We start from the raw sequence: 19,953 nt of genomic DNA on the forward strand, positions 1-19,953 counted from the left end.
AGGAATAGTAGCTTCTTTGAAACTCTTCAGTTATTTGATGTAGTGGAACTAATGTATAAAATGATAAACCAAGAGAAAACATGTCTTTTTTGTTTTGTTTTAGAACAATGCTCTACTAATTAATTTATGTCTGGTGTCTTTTTGACTAAACAAGGTTACGCTCTAATTCTTGAAATCTTACATGTCCACATTCTAACTGTATCTGTTGATCTGGTGTGAATCAGTTCTCTATTCAACCTAGCCTAGCGTATCAGTTTATTTTCTTGAAGCATGACAATATCCATCCAGAGGTTATGACATTCCTGAATCATATATTGTAAGCATGTAATATATGCTGTCTAAAATTACTATGGTATCATTTTACTGATGAACTATATTGCAGGTACTTAATTTATGATTCCTTTTGCTCTCTGAACACTCTTATGGTTTATGGTACCTGATATATGATTCTAATCTCAATAAACTAAATAAAAATAGATTGATGTATTCTTGGCAAAGTATAAAGGGCCCAACAATCTGATCCACATTCATTCACCAATGACTACTTGGACTGAGTTCCTTGGATAACTCTCAATTAGTGTATAACCTTATAGGGTATAAGGTTAGAAACCTTACCAGTTTTAGTTTTAACATATTTTCCCAATTATGTGTGTATAAATATTTATGCCAAATGTCTCACTGATATCTTAGGAAAAAAGTTGGGGGTACACTTAGCTCTTCCCTTGAGATCAGCAAGATTCAAAGAGAGCTTAACTTTTCTTATGAGAATATTCTTAAACTGAAGGAGTGTTGAAAATTGTCAGCAGATGTAGACGTTTCATTGATTGAGTATAAGGTAAATGCTCATAGGGACTAAATAACCATTCAGGGAAGATTAACCAAGATTCAATCTGTTGATATGAGGGCCTTGATATTGTTTTACTGTAGATCAAAACCTTCAGCCTTCATTGGCTTGAGTATTTAATCAAAAGGAAATATGAATTTGGCTTTCAAAATAATCAGTACTTCCTCTTCTTGCAGAGGAAACAATGCCTGTGGAAAGAATGCGAATGCGGCCATGGCTAGAGGAACAAATAAATTCAAACAAAATCCCAGGGCTGAAATGGCTAAATGAGGTAAGGCGAGCCTGTACTTTTAAGCAGTGAGAAACAAACCAGACTGTCTTTTCTAAAGCAAGGCTGCAGAGCATTCAAAAGAATGTTTTGAATAGTATTTTACTACAAGCAAAATAAAAGAGCCACATCCTTTAGAACAGTGGTTCTCAACCTTTCTAATGCCGCGACCCCATAATACAGTTCCCCATGTTGGGGTGACCCCCAACCACTTATACATCACCGGGTGCCAGGGGCATGGCCAAAGAAAAGGGGGAAAAAAATGGTGGAGAGCCTTGTTTGGCGACCCCCGTGAAATGGTCGTTTGACCCCAAATGGGGTCCCGACCCACAGGTTGAGAACCACTGCTTTAGAAAGTTTTGTTTTGCTTTTGCTGCCTAGAAGTCCCCCCCCCCATGTGTCCATCCATGCACACAGAGAATTTCTTCTGGGATTAAGTGCACAAATGCGCATACCTGAGTCTTCCAAAAGATGTGACTGCATTAATTCTCCGGGAAAGGGGAGCTTTACTCATGGTAACACACTACAAAGCACTCATTTCAAATGCTTTGTTTAGCCTTAATAACAAACACTATGCTCACTTTAGTCAAGCCGTTGTTTATAATTCTGATTTATAGAGCAGAGATAAGCCAGTCACCTGATTCACTTGTAACCAGAAACTTTGCCTTCCCCTTTTTTGTATCAAAGAAGGAGGTATACAGTTACATGATATCTATAAAAAGGAGGAGGATTTTAGAGGTAAGTCTTCCCTCAAAAAACCAATAAAATCTAAAAATGTTGTTTTTGCAAGTGTAATAACACAACTCATTAGTACCCTAAACGTAGTAGAGTAAGTTAAAGTACCTCAGTCTTAATATTAATTGATTCATGCATCATGTACTAATTGTATATTATTTTGGGAGGATACCACAATTTGAAATGACAAAGAGCTGTCTCATTAGCATCCTCATTTTTAAAAGATTTAAATAAATGCTTTTCCAGCTTGGCAATTTAAGATGTGTGACTTAAACTCTCAGGATCCTCCAACCAGCAACAGAATTCTGAGAGTTGAAATCCACACAAGCCAAGTTTGAGAAACACCTATTTAAAAATTGTATCATCTCTTTATTTGCTCTCCCAGAATACTCTTATCATCTCTGCTTCTCTTTCTTCTTCTAAACCCTACTTTTAAAAAGTGGATTGCAACAATCACTGTGTTCATTTTCTAAGAATGCTGCTTGTGGTATGTGAACCAAAAAAGCAATATTATAAATAAAGTAAATGCTACAGGCAGATTGTCAATTTGCCATTAAAAAAATAAAATACTTAAAATATATAAAGAAATCTAAAAGAGCCTGGCAGCATCCACAGATGTGTCCTGGGTGGTTTAGCTTTGCTTTAAGTATCTTAAGATTTAAGTTTGTGAGCTAATTCTTTATGTCTCCTATTTGTTCCCCACCCCCCACCCCCAGGAAAAGAAGATTTTTCAGATTCCTTGGATGCATGCCGCACGTCATGGGTGGGATGTTGAGAAAGATGCTCCTTTATTTCGGAATTGGGCCATTCACACTGGTATGGGAAACTTATTTTTACTGGGGCAGTTTCTTGTTGAATTTCTGTATTTTTCTCATTGATACTACTTTCTGTTTTGCTGTTCTGTGTGATCAAACTCATTGTACCCTAAACATAGTAGAGTAAGTTAAAGTGCCCTCTCTGTTTCAAATGGATGGAGCAGTATTTTTCAACCCTGGAAACTTGAAAATGTGTAGACTTCAATTCCCAGAATTCTCCAGCCAAGATGGCTGCCTGGGGAAGTCTGAGAGTTGAAGTCCTCACATCTTCAAATTGCTGATATTGAGAAACACTGGGATAGAGAATCCTTGAAGTATAGCAAAGTCCTTAAGTATCTGGTGTGTCTGTGTGCTTTGCTCCTGAAAATTGTTTTCTGGGACCACATGTGGGTAAATATGGGCTAGCAATGAGAACCTTGCTGGTTTGCTTATCTAGAACAATGGTTCTCAACCTTTTCTTCACCACGGACCCTCTTTAAGTACCTCTTAAAGAGTACCACCATGACTTAACTCAAGATTTAAATCATAACGTTTATTCAAGCCTTCACAGACCCCTTGTGATGACATCATGGATCTTCAGGGGTCGACGGACCACAGGTTGAGAAGCACTGATCTAGAACTCTGTCTAGCTGTAAAGTCTTTAAAAGGTATTGGTTCTGACTCCTCTATCGCAAATACCTGAGTTGTGAAACCAAATGAAAATAAATCCTCCCTATCCATATGCTGGAGGTGATTTGGCCCTCCATCCCCACTTCTTAAGAATTAACATACTTGAATATGGGGATACGCTTGTGGGCTACAAAAAGCATTTTGTTATACTTGATCTTTGGGCAGGTGCAGAAGATGGTCAACTTCTCCAGAAGTTGGATTCAAGGGCACATGTGTAAGGGTGGAGAGGTTCAATGGGCTCCAGATAGTCTGCCTTGGGAGTAGTTGTCAGTTGATACCACATCCACAGAGGTGATGGAACAACTTAGGTTCAATCCAGGATATCTTTAGCTAATGCTGAACCCTTCCTGGCAGTGTGCAGCCCAGGTAACCCTTACATTTCTCCAATGTTTTTGTTCAGCTCTGTAGGAATAGTTTTTGGTAGATTAAGCCAATAGTGTTATGAGCTTCAACTCTTAGGAATTCTGGGAGTTGAAATCCACGAGTCATAAAAGAGCCAAGGTTGACTACCCCTGAATTAATGGAACAGCTTGCCTTCAGAAGTTGTAGGTGCTCCATCACTGGAGATTTTTAAGAAGAGATTGGACAATCATTTGTCAGTGATGATATAGGATATTCTACTTGAGCTGGAGGTTGGACTAGAAGATCTCCAAGGTCCTTTCCAACTCTGTTATTCTGTTAAAATGTCCCTCAATGTTTAATTGAAACTGCTTTTGAGGCTCTTTAATGGGAAGCTCTACACAAATATTTTAAAGAAAAATTCTGTATCAGTTTTTCACAGTTCCTGTCTTTCTGTGGCCTTTGTTTACACTGCATTTCCTTCTCCCCGTCAAATTAATCATTGATTTTTAAACCGGTGTTGCAACAACAGTCTTTTCCACTTCAAGATAAATTCTGGTTACCAAGATTTTTTCTTCTTCCCTTTTTGCTTAGGAAAGTACCAGCCAGGAGTCGATAAAGCAGATCCAAAAACATGGAAGGCCAATTTTCGATGTGCGATGAACTCCTTGCCAGATATAGAAGAAGTTAAAGACAAAAGCATCAAGAAAGGCAACAATGCTTTCAGAGTGTATCGGATGTTGCCGTTATCCGAGAGGCCTTCTAAGAAAGGTAAACAAAAGGACTATGATAATTAGTGACTTGTTGGACATCAGCTAACTGCTTTTTAAGAGACTTCCTGATAAATTGAGACTCCAATTCACAGAATTTCCACTTGATCAAAACAAATAAAGCTTACAGCCACAACACATGTAGGAAACCAGAGCGGAAATCTGGGAAAAGACAGATTAGGCGCATGTGGATAAATAGGCAGGCATTCTTTATTTAGTCACAGGCACTTCTACTAAGTTTATGCAACCACCTAAGAAAAAGAAAAATTTAAAGAAGTCTTTAAAGTCATTTCCATTCTTCCCTTCAGCTGTACAGATGAGCGCAAATAGTCTTGGCTCCGTCAGCATTTCATATGACATCATCAAATTCCATATTTTTTTCTGTTCTTAAAACTGATAACCAAAGAAGAAAAGGAAACCTGTGCATAGCCCAGCAGATGACAGTCCTGAATTAATTCCTAGCACCCCCAGTTAAAAAAAAATGACCCTTTTCAAAAAATGAGGAAAAGTCTATCATTGCTAGTCGGAATAGAAAATATTGTAAAAGATGATAAGGACCCCGGCATTCATCCCCTTCTGATAATATAATAATGATATGAGTTAGTGTCAAAGAAAAGCAGTAGGATCAAACCATGATAGCCCCAATGATACATTGTTCACTTTCCTGACATGAATAATTAAAATTGGAAATTTTACATGAGATGCCAAAGTCTCATAAGATTTTGCAGAAAATTTTAGCTTCTTTTTTTCCCTTGCTTTGGCAGCTGGTGATTAGAAAAGTATTATTATTATTTTGGAAGACAACTCCAGAAACTGAAAAAAAAACAATAATACTAGCTATTGTACTCCCAATATAGAGAGGATATGTGTAAGATTTGGGAAAGAGAGTTAAATATTACTCACCTCTTATGCCACCTGCCCCTGTTCAAAGGAATATCAGCAACGTGGAGTACAATCCTATGTCTCTTTAGAACTAGCCTCTCCTCCGTGTCTTCTCCATCTTGAAGCCCCAGATCCATGTGGGCTGTTCGTAAAGTAGTAGTAAGTTTCGTAGCATGGGCTTCATTATTTCTTCATTATCTAATTTAGAGAGATAGTTTCCCATTAGAAATTTTAATTCTTCAATCTTTTTATTTGCCTCCGAGAGCTGATCAGATACTGTTTGTGCTGTCAAGAGGCAATTCTTGGCAATCAAGTCCAAGTCTCCTTTAAAATTGCTCTTAATATTATCCTTGTTCTCCCCTCTGTCTCCTAGTGGAGCCTCATTTTCCACAGAAAGGCAGTCATCCTCCTCCCAATCCAGTAAGGAGCAGGACTTGTTTGCAGAGATTACAAGGGGAAAAGAGGAAAAAAAGGAGGCTTACTTGCAGTGTTCCCTATCTGAAATAAGTCCTTTATCTTTGGTTGTCTGGATGTCTTGCCGTCATGTTGTGTTTAAGGTTTCCTCCCAACTGTATATCCAATTTATGCCTCCTTTTAAACTTTATTTTCGAGTCTCCTTTGGCTTTTAGTATTAGCTTTTGTTTTGGCTTCCTTGGGTTGTTTAAAAGATTTTAAAACATACTCCCACTTCATCGGCAAGTGCTTGAAGTTGATAAGTTACGGAACTCGTAGTCTAAAACCTAATCCTATCTAAGCCTAAATCTAAAATCCTAAAATTATTACTCCTAGTAAAACTTTACTAAGTAATAGTTAATATTAGATAAAAATTAGATAAAAATGAACTATTTTATAAGTATACAAAAGTAACTAAAATAAGAATGAGGCGCTTACTAAAAGAGCTGTCACATGGTGACCAACTTTGGCAGTAATCCCAGTGTAGAGAGGGATCTCATTCCTCATTGACATGGGGGATTTTAGAAAATAATGTCAGTTCTGTTTGTCTATCTTCACGTATTTTCAGTATGATTTAAACAAGTAGTATTTTTCAAGCATTATTGACCTGATTATTATATTAAATTCAGGTGAAAATCTTTTATTTGCAAATAATAGACTTAAGCCAAGATGACTAATTTTTGTCAGGAAATGACTGTAAATATCTTTTCTTACATTTCTACAGGAAAGAAACCCAAGTCTGACAAGGAAGATAAAGTTAAACAAATTAAGGTATTTTTTGTTACCATTTCAAAGCTAAAGAAGATGTATACCATTTCTGAATTTATGATACAGAAATTTCCAAACCATTCTGAAAAATTATTTCAGTTTATTAACACTTTTTATCAAAAGGACTAAACAGACTTTTTTTCCAATAAACTGCATTCAGACAAAATACTTGGCCCAGCTGCAACATATGCTTAATATAATTGGTTTTTATTTTAAATAATTGGAAGTGAAGATTGATCCTTTTCAGAAGCATGGTCTATGGGAGAGGACGCTCACATTTTCACTTCCCCATGTGACTGGAAGAAATATAATGTACTTCTTCCAATTTGCATTTCTAATAAGGAGTCTCCTTTTCTCAAATCCACGATTATTGAAATGAAAACCAAAGTGTAGCAGACTGATAAAGACACTCTTATCAAAATATGTTTCTAATCATTGGATTGAGACTATTCTGCTGGCTCATGAAAACTTTTGACATTTTTCTTGGTTATTCAGATTTCTAGTTACTGAACTCTTGGCAAATAGCACCATGATAGGTGGTGGTTTTGCATTCACCCGTCCATCTGTTCTGTTATCCCAGGAGATTTTATGGCATCAAAAAAGTATGTGTAATACTTACATCTCTCTAGGACAGTGGTTCTCAACCTTCCTAATGCCACGACCCTTTAATACAGTTCCTCATGTTGTGGTGACCCTCAACCATAAAATTATTTTCGTTGCTACTTCATAACTGTAATTTTGCTACTGTTATGAATCGTAATGTAAATATCTGATATGCAGGGTGTATTTTTATTGTTACGAATTGAACATAATTAAAGCATAGTGATTAATCACAAAAACAATATAGCAATGCTCGCTGGAGAAGCTTACTCTTCCTTGCTCAAAAATGTTGGGAGGGAGGGAAGGGGAAGGAAGGAAGGAAGATTGAAGGGGAAAGGAAGGAGATGGAGAAGGAAGGAGATTGAAGGGGAAAGGAAGGAAGGAAGGAAGGAAGGAAGGAGAAAGAGATTGAAGGGGAAGGGATGAAGATGGAAGGAAGGAAGGAAGATTGAAGGGGAAAGGAAGGAGATGGAGAAGGAAGGAGATTGAAGGGGGAAGGAAGGAAGGAAGGAAGGAAGGAGAGATTGAACGGGAAGGGAAGGAGGTGGAAAGAAGGAAGGAAGGAAGGAGGGAAGGGAAGGGAAGGGACAGGGAAAGATATTTTAACGCTCGGTGGCTGATTGAGGAAGTCAGGTCCGTCGGACCGATTTCCAAATAAGCCTGATTGGGGGGGCGGGAGTGTAAATGATGTATCAAAGGATGCTTCCCGTTGCCCCTTCCCCTCCCTTTTTGGCTACCACTGGGGAAAATGCACAGGCGCGTGCACGCAGGGGTAAGAAAACACAAATGCCTGGATTAAAACTGGTGCCAACGTTTCCAAACGAAATGCTCCGAGCCGCGAAGCCTTATCCAAAGCGGGGTCTGCTCAAATGATTTCTCTTCCCTTCCGGCCATTTTTTTTGTCCCCCATATCTGAGCAGAGCCAGGGCAGCCTGCCCCGGTAGCCAAGGGTCCCGGACCAGCGCCTTTCCAAACTCTGGTGCTGCTTGCAGCGGGGGTCGGGGTGGGGGAGAGGGATACTTTCTTACAGCCCCAAAACGAGTTTTCTCCTTTGATTTCGGCCCCCCGTTGCTGGTTCGCGGGAGTGGATCGCGGCTCTGTAATATGCCTCGATCGATAGAAAGCCAGGAGGCGAAAGGAAGGAAGGAAGGAAGGAAGGAAGGAAGGAAGGAAGGAAGGAAGGAAGGAAGGAAGGAAGGAAGGAAGGAAGGAAGGATGGATGGATCTTTGGAGAGTCATGTTTTCCCAGATGGTGATGAACTGCAGCTTCCAGCATTCCCCACTCTTCCACAGTGCTTTTTAGGGCTGCTGGGGATGGTAGTCCAGTAAGGTCTGGAGACACACACAGATGCCCTAGCAGGGAAAATTGGCCGGGTAATTGCTGCGGCTTTACTTGGAGGCATTCTGCAGCTCCTGAAAATCACTTTAACCAATTATCCCTTGTTCAGCAAAGGCAATAAGTAATAAAACAAGCAACAGGTACCAGTAATAAAATAGCCCAAATTGTCCTTTCCAGCGCAGATGACAAGAACCAGGGAAGGGGAAATCGCATCTGCCTCTTTGACCAATGGGAAGAGAAGTGGTAGGAAAAGTGCTGCGTTTTGGCCTGGGCACACAGCCTTCCCCGCAGGCAAGGACGCACAAGCAGCTCCGCACAATTGTCTGGGGAGGGGGGGAGGCTCTGGCGGAGCAGCCCAGTGGCAGCGCCAGCAACGGCCCAGACCCGGCTCGGGCTGGCCGCCCACGCAGCTGAGCCAGTTGGGGCACGCGCGATGGCGCTGTGGCGACAGGAGCAGGCACTGTCGGAGAAGGGCGCCCTGGAGGCTGAGGAGCCAACGGAGGAGGAGGAGGAGGGCGGCGGCGGCCGGATAGAGGAGCGGTGTCTCGATTCCTAAGACCATCGGAAATATGTGTTTTCCGATGGTCTTAGGTGACCCCTGTGAAAGCATCATTCGACCCCCAAAAGGGTCGCGTCCCATAGGTTGAGAACCGCTGCTCTAGGAGGACACAATGTGATAATTGCCAGTTGCCTGTGTATTACATAATTGGTTTTGTTTTTGAAAAGTTAATTCTCATAATATATTCTGCACAAAGCATTAAACAAGGCAGAGACCTTTCCCTTCCTCTTGTCAGCACATATGTCATTAGTAACAGCCTATACAGTTATCTAACTGCACTTTGCAATGTCATAGGCTTTATCTACACAGTTTCAATAGTATGTTAGCAGGCTTCAGGAACAGAAACAGAAATATAGAATTTTGCCTTATGAGGAGGGAAGAAGCTTCCTCCTTAGGCAGCAGATGTTTGTTTTATTGGAAATAAATCAGTTGTGACTTCTGTTTTCCTGCTGCATCTATCTCTGTTTTTATTATATTGTACTTTTGCTGTGGGTGGACATTATGGTTGGTAATTGTAATGACTTGTTAGATACTCTGACTAAGGCACAAGTATTGGAAGGGCACGTTATTCAATATAATGATTATTTCTGTTATTAACAATTAAACTTTTAGTTAACAGAATAAGTATTTTATTATGAACATATTATTAAGAAGTCTAACTTGGAAACTAGGACATTTTCTTCATTTTCATGGTGTCATAGTTTATACCTACAACCTTCTGTATCAGCAACTAGAAATTAGAGGAACCTCTCAATGATCAAAATGAAGGAGGGTTTTATTTTTATTACTTTCTTTTTCCTTTGAAGGATATGGAACAAAAAAACTAAACTAAAGGGATGAAAACAAATACAAGAATTCTTTCTTGTCCTGGACTATCAAATATATGATCAGAAATTGATTAAAAAGGGGGATTTCTTTGTCCATGTTGCATTTCTCTTGTGAAGAAAGAACATGTACTACTATCAAAGGACATTTTGTAGGTGTAAGACCCTGGTTTTTTTGCACTGAAGTTGATGCCCAAGAGTGCTTAATTAAGTGTTATGGATTTGATTTTGCAGGAAGTAGAAATTTGCTAAATTCATGCATCTTAGTTAGAACCACAAGTTTTATTTAGAAGGCTATGATAAATATTTAACAAGAAGAGTTGTTGGAGATGGTGATACCTAAGTTAATTTCTTAATGCAAAGCATATTTCTTAGAAGGCCTCTGAATAAACTCTGTGCATTGCTTTTCTGATTGCAGAATATTTTTATGAATAAAATGGCTGGTGTTTCAGTTCTGAGACTGGACAGCATGAGACACTAGTCTGCTTTAACTTGACCTGCAGAATGCCAAAGGAATGGTATGGGATAGGTTTAGCTGATGACCAGTCAGGAGAAGACATATATTTCTGAGTGCCTACCAATGTATCATCCTTCCATTGCTTTCTTTCTAGCAAGAACCAGAGGAGTGCTCTTATCAGCTGAGTAATGGAACAAGTCCAGAATTTTCTAATTACTGCTTGTCTTCTGCAATAAAAACTGAAGTTGACAGTACAATAAACATTGTAGGTAAGCGGCTCCGGTAGACCGGCACATTCTTTTCCTTGCGTGGCAAACTTCTAGACCAACGATTTTGACTTTTGAAGTTCAGTAATATATCAGATGTATCATAGCAACAGAATAATTAGGTCTTGGTTTAGTTAGGAATCTTGAACAAAACTCCTGGGAAATGGTAAATGTGAAAGAAGAAATTTAACTGTTTGTCTAGCAGTTATTTGGCTACAGATATAGTCCTGCTTAGAGCAGACCCATCAGAGTTATGAATCATGAGTGCCCCTAAATTCCACTGTATCTTTCCGAACACAAATAAGACTGCAGATCAGCAGATTTTGGATGGGCAACTCTGAACATAAGATTTTCGGAATTTTTTCACCTAGGTGACGAAAGAATTCTGATCTGAGTGGGAAAATTCTCATTTTGGAAACTTTCCTTCCCTCCCTTGGGGCTTCCAAAACCCATCCTTTCTAATCTGTCAATTTCCAAATGACATATTAGAAAAATGGTCCAAGGGGTACTGTAAATATGACTGTAGAACTTATAAAACCCAATGTTCCTTGAACACATACTACACATCTATCCTGGGATAGAGAAAATGTGCTGTGGATAGTCAAAGAAAAATGCAAATCTTGTTCTCTCTTCCTCCTGTTGGAATGAATTTAGCGACTCTTTGGGTATATTAGAGGTGTTGAAAGGTGTTGAAAAACACAAATGTGCTGGAGTCCTTCAAAACGGTCATTTTTTTTTTAGCTAAAATACATCTTTAACTGAAGAAAAAATAATGCCTATTCTCATTCACAAAGTACAATTTTAGTACACTAAGTGATTAAGTGATTAATTTATTAGATTTCTTCCCTTTCTTTGATTAGTTCAGTGGCAAGGTTATGATGGCCTCTGCAAACTTTGGTTTTGCTAATTATCACCCTTCTTCCCTCCCTTCTTTCCTCCCTTTTGGACCATGTTGCCTGAAGTAGTAAAAAGGTATTCTTCCTGTACATACAAGCTTCATCCACTATCAAAATTCTGAGTGCCCTCCCACACTGTATGTGTGAGGTGATTAAGGTGCTGTTGTAATAAAATATTCTCAACAAGCTGATTGACTCCGAGTGGTGATGGGGAAAGAATGACTCAGTAAACCAATTTTTTTATATATATTCACTGCCCATATGCCTTATCCACAACATCCCTTTGAACTGTGGAATTTTGTAAACTAGATTCTCTGATGTTTTCTCCTTTTATGGTATAAAAATATGATAAACCATAGTGCATTCAGAATCACTGAAAATATGCTATTATTTCATATGACTGCATGTCATCACCATTATTATATTTTGTTGTCATATCCAGTTGTAGGAGAATCACACTTTGAGGTTGGTTCTGGGGATCACATGATAGTTCCCAATCCTCCAGATATTTGCCAAGTAGTAGAGGTAACAACAGAATGTGATGACCAGCCCAGCTCCATGAGTCAATTATATCCACTACAAATCTCTCCTGTCTCCTATGCAGGTCAGTAGCTTTGTAATACTAGAATTTTTAACAAATGTTTCTTTTTCTGCATAGGTTACTTGGAAGTGATTTTATTGATGCTCTGGGAAAACCATTGTAATCAACATAAACAATTTTCTTCTAAGAAAGAAAGCTGTATTGAAATCAGATATAGGAACTAAATTTGAATGCTCCTTAAAAGTACTTAAAATTAAATTTAATAAAACTCAGTCAATAAAATTTTTAGTTCCTTAAAGACAGTAGCTATTTTGAAGAGCATTTAATCTTCATTTTATATATATATATATATATATATATATATATATATATATATATATATATATAAAACTGTCTTTAAAAATGGAAATCATTGTCGTTTATATGGACTCCAGGAATTCAGATCAGGGTCTTTTTTGTATTTCTCTATGTGAAATCTAAGACTCAGTCTGAGACCTATTGTATGTAATGCAGCTGCTTTACCAATGATTTAGTCTTTATCTGCTATTATGCATAAAATCTTGTCATGCATTTCATCTTTCAGGTATATCATAATACAGCCAAAGACAAATAATGTTTGGTAAAACATAATTTACTGGGAAATCAATGTATCTTCAATTGAAAAAAGCAGCCTTAAGTCTAGATAAACATTATCAAGTAAAATAAGTTTTACTGTTTCTTGGGCATGGAGCCAATAACATTACTTGCAAGTAAGCCATAGTAATGTGCAGAGTCTCTATGTACAATCATGGCTGCAAATGCAGGAATAGTTGAAAATAACCTCTTGATCCTGAAGCAAGTTTACACATAGTAATAGTGTTCGCCTTTGGCCCTCAGATGCAAGCAATTCTATTGCTTTTAAAAAAAATAAATTTATGATTACTCATAAATTTAGATTACTTTTTAGATTACATCTACATTTTAGATTACTTTTTCCCTCGGTTTCAGTGGTTAATATGACCTAACTGGTTTTACATAAATCTCATTAGACAGATATAGAATAATTTCTTGTATATGAGAAAATGTAGCCGATCATGGTTAAAACAAAATAACCGTAGTGAATTTCTGTTTATATTGGCTTCATACTTCTTTAGAATTCATATTTTTATCCCTACTGTGTCCAGCAGAAAGTGAAACAACAGATAGTATGCCAAGTGATGAAGAAAAGGCACATGTAAGTAAAACATTTCCAGGTTTTCTTTTTACTGCTATAAATAGGTTGTTCCATTGCTTTTAGGAACTTTGTTTGGTTTATTGGTGTTTAGAAGTCAATATCCTTTCTGTTCTTTATAAAGGTTTGCATGATGTCTTATGATGAATGAAAACAGTGTACAATAACATTTAGATACTACTAATACAGTAATAGTAACAGAGATGAGGAAGGAAGCTGTATTAAATTTACTGCATGAGCAGCATTAAAATGATTGTACCATTAAGAAATGCCAAATACAAGTAGTCCTGGACTTACAACAGTTCATTTAGGGACTGTTTGAAGTTATAACAACACTGAAAAAAATGACTTATGATCATTTTCCACATTTATGACTTGCAGCATCTCTGTGGTCATGTGATTAAAATTCAGATGCTTGGCAACTGACTCATATTTATGACAGCTGCGGTGTCCTGAGGTCATGTGATCCTCTTTTGTGACATGATAAGTAAAAATAGGGAAACCAGATTCACTTAACAACCAAGTTGCTAACTTAACAACTGCAGTGATTCACTTAATCACTGTGGCAAGAAAAATCATTCACTTAGCAACTGTCTTGCTTAGCAACAGAAATTTTGGCTCAGTTGTAGTCATAGGTTGAGGACTAACTCAAAACTCTTCATTAAAAAATCTTCCCATTTTCCAAAAAGATGAAAAATAGGAATTACTTAGGCTTTCTGGAGGGAGGAATCTTTCCTTTTTCCTCAGCAGTCACATTGGTGAAAGGGAGCCTGAAGACAGCCACTACAGATGTGCTCCTTCAAACAGCTAGGCCCTGTTAAAGAAGAAACTGAGAGTGTGATGGCTGGAACATTATCTTCCAATCAGCTGAATTCTCCAGCACTGGAGATGGAGAATCCACCAATGGGTTTAGACTGTGTTCTTGCCCAATCAGATCAAGTCAGCCAAAGTTGCCATGCCTTTCTTGGGCCAGAAGGTCCCAGTCTTGACTTGATCTTGCCCGTGAACAGACATGCAAGTTTGGCTCTTAGGCAGGTATAGTCTCCATTGGTGGATTTTCCATCTTTCCTTGACTTTAAATAGTTTTTTGATCAGTGCTGGGCTCAGCACTGGAGTCAGATTGCTGTTTATTTCAACCCCCTTCCTTCCCCTCTTAACCTTAAAGTGAGGCTGGGATCAGCTTCTCTTTCTGCGTTTTGTTGTCTTTCAGTTTCGTTTTCGTCTATCCTCCCTAACCTTCTCTGTTGGATTCCTATTAAGTTCAGTTCCATTTAATAATTCTCCAGGAACAACCATAGTTGTCCTTTCTATTTTGCTTTAGTTTCCTTCCCTGATTGGGATCTGGAACGCAGCTCCAAGAGTTACGATTCAAGGGGGGGGGGTGGAAGTGCTAATCAGCAGGCAGGCTTATGAGCAGTTTAAAACGCTGTTTTTTTTGCCTTTTCTTGTTATTTACGGGCTGTCCTTGCTGTTCTGGGAGGCTGAGGGATCGTTGCTTCCCTATTGCAGCCCCTGTTGCAGCCCCTGAGCACATGCTGCCCTGAACAGGTTTTTTTTTTTTCGTCGAATCAGCTGGCTGGCGGTTCAATTAGGTGGCCAAGCAGGGCAGCAGAGGCAGGCGAGCTCCTTTTGCTTTTTGAAGGCTTCAACTGCTCTGTTGAAGCTCTTTAGTGATTTTCTCAATGGAGGAGTTCTCTGGATCCTATAGGGAGGCTCAGAGACGCATAGTGGTGGCCAAATAATTGTTAAGAATTGCGTCCGCCATTTTGTGGATCTGAACACCATTCTCTGTTGTTGAACAGTCTCAGTGAGTTTCATTTTCGCATCGGCCGCCATCTTGAATCCGCCATTTTGAGAACTAACAGTTCTTTTTCATGATTTTCTGGTTTTTTTGTTTGGAGCCTGCACTGAATCCTTTTTCAAAACAGTTATTCTTAGTAACACTCTCCTTCTAGCAGAATTTGAACTGGTGTCTCCTCATATACACTCAATATTATTTACACACAGTAGGTCCTTGATTCTCCCTGTATAGCAGCATTGAATTCCAGGTGTACCTTTTCGTGCATCTGGGTTTACCCACAACTGATTCCAGGTGTACCCTATCGTGCACCTGTGTTATCCCTTAATTGGTAGTTTCTGGATACCAGGTGTACCTCATTGTGCACCTGAGTTATCTACAAATTAATAGTCATTGGTTACCAGGTGTACCCTATCGTGCACCTGTGTTAGCCATAAATCAGCAGTCCTTGGATACCAGGTGTACCCCATCATGCACCTGTGTTATCTACAAATTAATAGTCATTGGTTACCAGGTGTACCCTATCGTGCACCTGTGTTAACCATAAATCAGCAGTCCTTGGATACCAGGTATACCCTATCGTGCACCTGTGTTATCCATAAATTAGTAGTTCCTGGATACCAGGTGTACCATATCGTCACCTGTGCTATCCACAAATTAACTGTCCTTGGATACCAGGTGTACCCTATTGTGCATCTGTGATTATCCAAGTAGACAATAACAGCTGTCTCTGGATTCCAGGGGTACCCTATCGTGCTCCTGTGCTTATCCAGAATAGACAAACAGCTGCCTCTGGTTACCAGGAGTACCCAATCGTGCTTCTGTAATAATCCATGAGGATGGAAGAATCTGGCTCTTCCAAGAAGGGACTTTCACCTCTCTCATCAGCCTCAAAATGACAGAAATCTTCAAACCAAGAGGCGGTAGGTAAGATTTCGGCCAAGGCTAGATCTGCAGGAAAAACATCTAAAAAGGAGGAAAAACAGGCCAGTAGGAGACACAGGGCATTAGAGAGGGTATTCTCTAAAGCCCAAGAACAGACCAGGACTGAAGCCACTCAGGCTGAAGTTCCTTCATTTGATTTACCACTGGGACCCTCCACTTCCCCTCTCGGAATCTGGTCCACAGGAGACACAGTCTCTACCACTCTACCGGGTGATTCATCTCATCGAGAACACATCTTGCAACCTGTGGCTCAGCGGGCTCTGCAGTCCGCCCCAGAAGCCACTTTTACCCCCACAGCGGCTGGACTCAGACTACCAGAGCCGGTTCCTCTGTCCACAGAGGACCGTCTAAATGAGTTGATTGCTCAGGTGGTAGAGCGCACCTTTCAGGCTAGATCTCAGGTACCTAGGGCTACTTTGGTTTCTCCCTACCGATTCACCAGCCAACGACGGAGGCATATGGTGCACCTACTTCACTTTCACAATCTTCTTACTCTGAGGGTTCATCCTTTCATGAGTATGATGCGGATGTGGGGATTCCGATGTCGGACCAGGAGGAAGACCCTCCTGAAATGCCATCCTTTACGGGTCTCTTTAATCCGTCTCATTTTGTTCCCTTACTCCGAAAGGCCACTTCCACGGCCTATCTTGATCCCGAGCCTTCTACAATAACTTTGACTGCGGCTCCGGACTCGGAGATGGATCTGAACTTCATTGAACTGGTAACCACACAATACCGCATACTATGTCCTTCTATGTTTCTGAATGCGATCAGGAAACAGTGGGAATTCCCAGGTACCCTTCCATCCCAAGTGGCAGTGATAAAAGATTATAACGTGGCCCAGGACTTGGCAGATGCCCTAGAGGTCCCCAAGGTGGATGAACCCTTGGGACCCCTGGTATCTCCCACTGCCACTCCTGGGGACGTGTCTGATGCCCTAAAGGCAGAAGACGTAAAAAGGAGCTCACCTTTCGCAAGACACACCAAGCTACAGCTTGGGCTATTAGGTCAGCTACATCGGCCTCTTTCTTCAATAGGTCTGCTCTCCGCTGGCTGAGACAGCTCCAGGCCAGTATGCCGGTGGAAGATATCTGAACCCACCAGGATTTGAGCAGGATGATGGCAGCAACGGAATATGCTTCCGATGCAACACTGCAGGGGGCCAGATTTTCAGCCAGGGTTATGGCTTCCAATGTTACTGGTCATTGTATGCTTTGGCTGAAACACTGGCATGCAGACGCCAGGTCCAAATGGCGCCTGTCAGCAGTCCCTTACCGGGGGGGGGGGAGTTGTTTGGGGAAGCTTTAGATTCTTACCTTACAGAGAATAAGGATAAGTGTAAGGTCTTCAATCACCTTATTAAACATCTGGACAAAAGATCCAACACATACTCACAGAAGCAGTCCTTTCGTTCAAGGACTAGTTCCACTTATTCCTATCCGCCCTGCTCCTTTCCTGTTAAACAGGACAGACAATCAGACAGAACAGGCTCTAAGCCCAGACAACAATTTCAGGGCAAACGACTCTTTCATGGGAGCGGTCGGCCCTTCCGTCGTTCCAGTTGACTCTCCAATGGTCCCTCCCATAGGTAGCAGACTTTCTCTCTTTGCCAGCCAATGGGAGGTCACCACCACAGATGCATGGGTGTTGAACACGGTTCATCACGGGCTCTCCCTAGAATTCCTCACCTACCCTCCAAATCACTTCCTCTCTTGTCCCCTATCAAGGAATCTCACAAAGAAAAAGCTGACGCAACAGGCCATTCAGCCTCTCGTAAACATAAGGGCCATAGAACCGGTACCATTGGATCAGAGAGGTCGGGGATTCTACTCCATCCTCTTTGTCGTTCCCAAGGCCTCAGGAGGATGGAGAGCAATCCTAGATCTAAAAAGACTGAACCGGCATCTTGTTTACAGAAAATTCAAGATGCAAACGCTCCAGTCAATTCTCGGAAGCATAAGAAGAGGAAACTTCCTGACGTCCGTAGACCTCATGGAAGCTTATCTTCACATCCCCATCTCAGCCACCGCCGGTTTCTACGGTTTGCTTACAGGGGCAGACACTACCAATACAGGGTGTTACCTTTCGGTCTATCCTCGGCCCCGCGAGTTTTTACCAAAGTCCTCACTGTGTTAGCAGCTCACCACCGGATGGTGCCTGTCAGGGTCCAATGTTACCTGGACGACATTCTGATTCAGTCATCATCAGGACAAGCCGCTCTGACGGATCTAGAAAGGGTGATCAACCTTCTCTAAAACCACGGCTTTTCAGTGAATTTTTCAAAGAGTCACTTGTCCCCTACAACAAGGCTATTGCACCTAGGGGCCATCATAGACACGGTCGACTGCCGTGTCTTTCTATCCCAAGAACCTCGGGGCAGCATACGTCAGTTGGTCCTACAACTTTGCGGGAGCGGCATAGCAACAATAGCAAGTCTCTCTCAATTATTGGGGAAATTGATATCAGCCATTGCCTTCGTTCCTTGGGCCAGGCTCCATTCCAGGACACTTCAGTGGTTTCTGCTCCCTTTCCAGAGATGGAACCTCAGCTCGTCAATTCAGAAAGTGCAAATTCCACTCAGAGCGTCGTGCTCCCTCAGGTGGTGGCTCTCGTCGGCCATATTCGGAGGGTCCTCATTCAAGGAACCGGACCAAATTACTCTGACAATCGACACTAGTCTATTCGGTTGGGGTGTGCACCTACAATCACAGTGGGCCCAAGGCCGTTGGTCCCGGTCCGACCTTTGACACAATATAAACTGGTTGGAGCTCAGGGCCCCATACATCTGGCCCTTCGACACTTTCGCAACTCAGTAGCAAAACCTCATGTACTGGTCCTCACGGACAACGTTGCGGCCAAGGCCCATGTGAATCGACAAGGGGGCACTCGATCCCATGCCCTCCTTACCGAGGCTGTCCTTCTGGATTCTTCTTCTTGTTGTTAATTCCGAAGTCGTGTCCGACCCATCGCGATCCCATGGACAACGTTCCTCCAGGTCTTCCTGTCCTCTACCATCTTCTGGAGTCCATTTAAGTTCACACCTACTGCTTCAGTGACTCCATCCAGCCATCTCATTCTCTGTCGTCCCCTTCTTCTATCGCCCTCAATCTTTCCCAGCATTAGGCCCTTCTCCAGTGAGTCCTTCCTTCTCATTAGGTGGCCAAAGTATTTGAGTTTCAACTTCAGCATCTGGCCTTCTAAAGAGCAGTCGGGGTTGATCTCTTCTAGGACTGACCGGTTTGAACGCCTTGCAGTCTAAGGGACTCGCAGGAGTCTTCTCTAGCAGCATAGTTCAAAGGCCTCAATTATTTGGCGCTCAGCCTTTCTTATGGTCCAACTTTCACAGCCATACATTGCAACTGGGAAAACCATGGCCTGGACTATACGCACTTTTGTTGGCAGGGTGATGTCTCTGCTTTTTAGTATGCTGTCTAGATTTGCCATAGCTTTCCTCCCCAGGAGCAAGCGTCTTTTAATTTCTTGGCTGCAGTCCCCATCTGAGGTGATCTTTGAGCCCAGAAAAATAAAATCTGTCACTACCTCCATTTCTTCCCCATCTATTTGCCAGGAATTGAGAGGGCCGGATGCCATGATTTTGGTTTTCTTAATGTTGAGTTTCAAGCCAACTTTTTCACTCTCCTTCTTCACCTGCATCAAGAGGCTCTTTAGTTCCTCTTCACTTTCTGCCATTAGAGTGGTATCATCTGCATATCTTAGGTTGTTGATATTTCTCCCGGCAATCTTAATTCCAACTTTGGATTCATCTAGTCCTGCCTTTCTCATGATTCTGGGTTCTTGGGCGGAGGCAAATCTGACATCCATCAAGGCAGATCACATTTCAGGGGAGGCAAACACGCAAGCGGATCTCCTCAGCAGAACGACGGTGAACCACTCAGAGTGGCGCCTGCACCCGAGGATTTTCAGGGAAATATCCCACAGATTCGGACTTCCAATTCTAGACCTCTTCGCCTCCCC

General features: G+C 41.1%; 1 protein-coding gene and 1 long non-coding RNA gene across 12 annotated transcripts in view; one reads left to right on the plus strand and one right to left on the minus strand.

Moving 5' to 3' along the window:
* Positions 1-19,953, plus strand: part of IRF2 (interferon regulatory factor 2) — a 48,234-nt gene that overhangs the window by 19,325 nt on the left and 8,956 nt on the right. For 5 of the 11 annotated variants that reach the window (XM_039330742.1, XM_039330740.1, XM_039330737.1 and 2 more), the window contains 7 exons: positions 1,021-1,115; positions 2,564-2,663; positions 4,265-4,441; positions 6,500-6,546; positions 10,477-10,591; positions 11,927-12,088; positions 13,159-13,238. In XM_039330742.1, coding sequence (XP_039186676.1) covers positions 1,029-1,115; positions 2,564-2,663; positions 4,265-4,441; positions 6,500-6,546; positions 10,477-10,591; positions 11,927-12,088; positions 13,159-13,238 — 768 coding nt within the window. In that variant the 5' untranslated portion in view covers positions 1,021-1,028. Of the gene's footprint in view, positions 1-1,020; positions 1,116-2,563; positions 2,664-3,203; positions 3,310-4,264; positions 4,442-6,499; positions 6,547-10,476; positions 10,592-11,926; positions 12,089-13,158; positions 13,239-19,953 lie in introns of all 11 variants that reach the window. The other 6 variants (XM_039330735.1, XM_039330734.1, XM_039330736.1 and 3 more) reach the window with 4 other exon arrangements.
* Positions 1-19,953, minus strand: part of LOC120302407 — a 69,261-nt gene that overhangs the window by 16,182 nt on the left and 33,126 nt on the right. The window contains exon 2 of the long non-coding RNA XR_005555125.1: positions 5,344-5,520. This is a non-coding gene — a long non-coding RNA (uncharacterized LOC120302407). The remainder of the gene's footprint in view (positions 1-5,343; positions 5,521-19,953) is intronic.

This window comes from Crotalus tigris, unplaced genomic scaffold, assembly GCF_016545835.1.
Source record: "Crotalus tigris isolate CLP2741 ecotype Arizona unplaced genomic scaffold, ASM1654583v1 scf7180000024432.2438137, whole genome shotgun sequence".
NCBI lineage: Eukaryota > Metazoa > Chordata > Lepidosauria > Squamata > Viperidae > Crotalus > Crotalus tigris.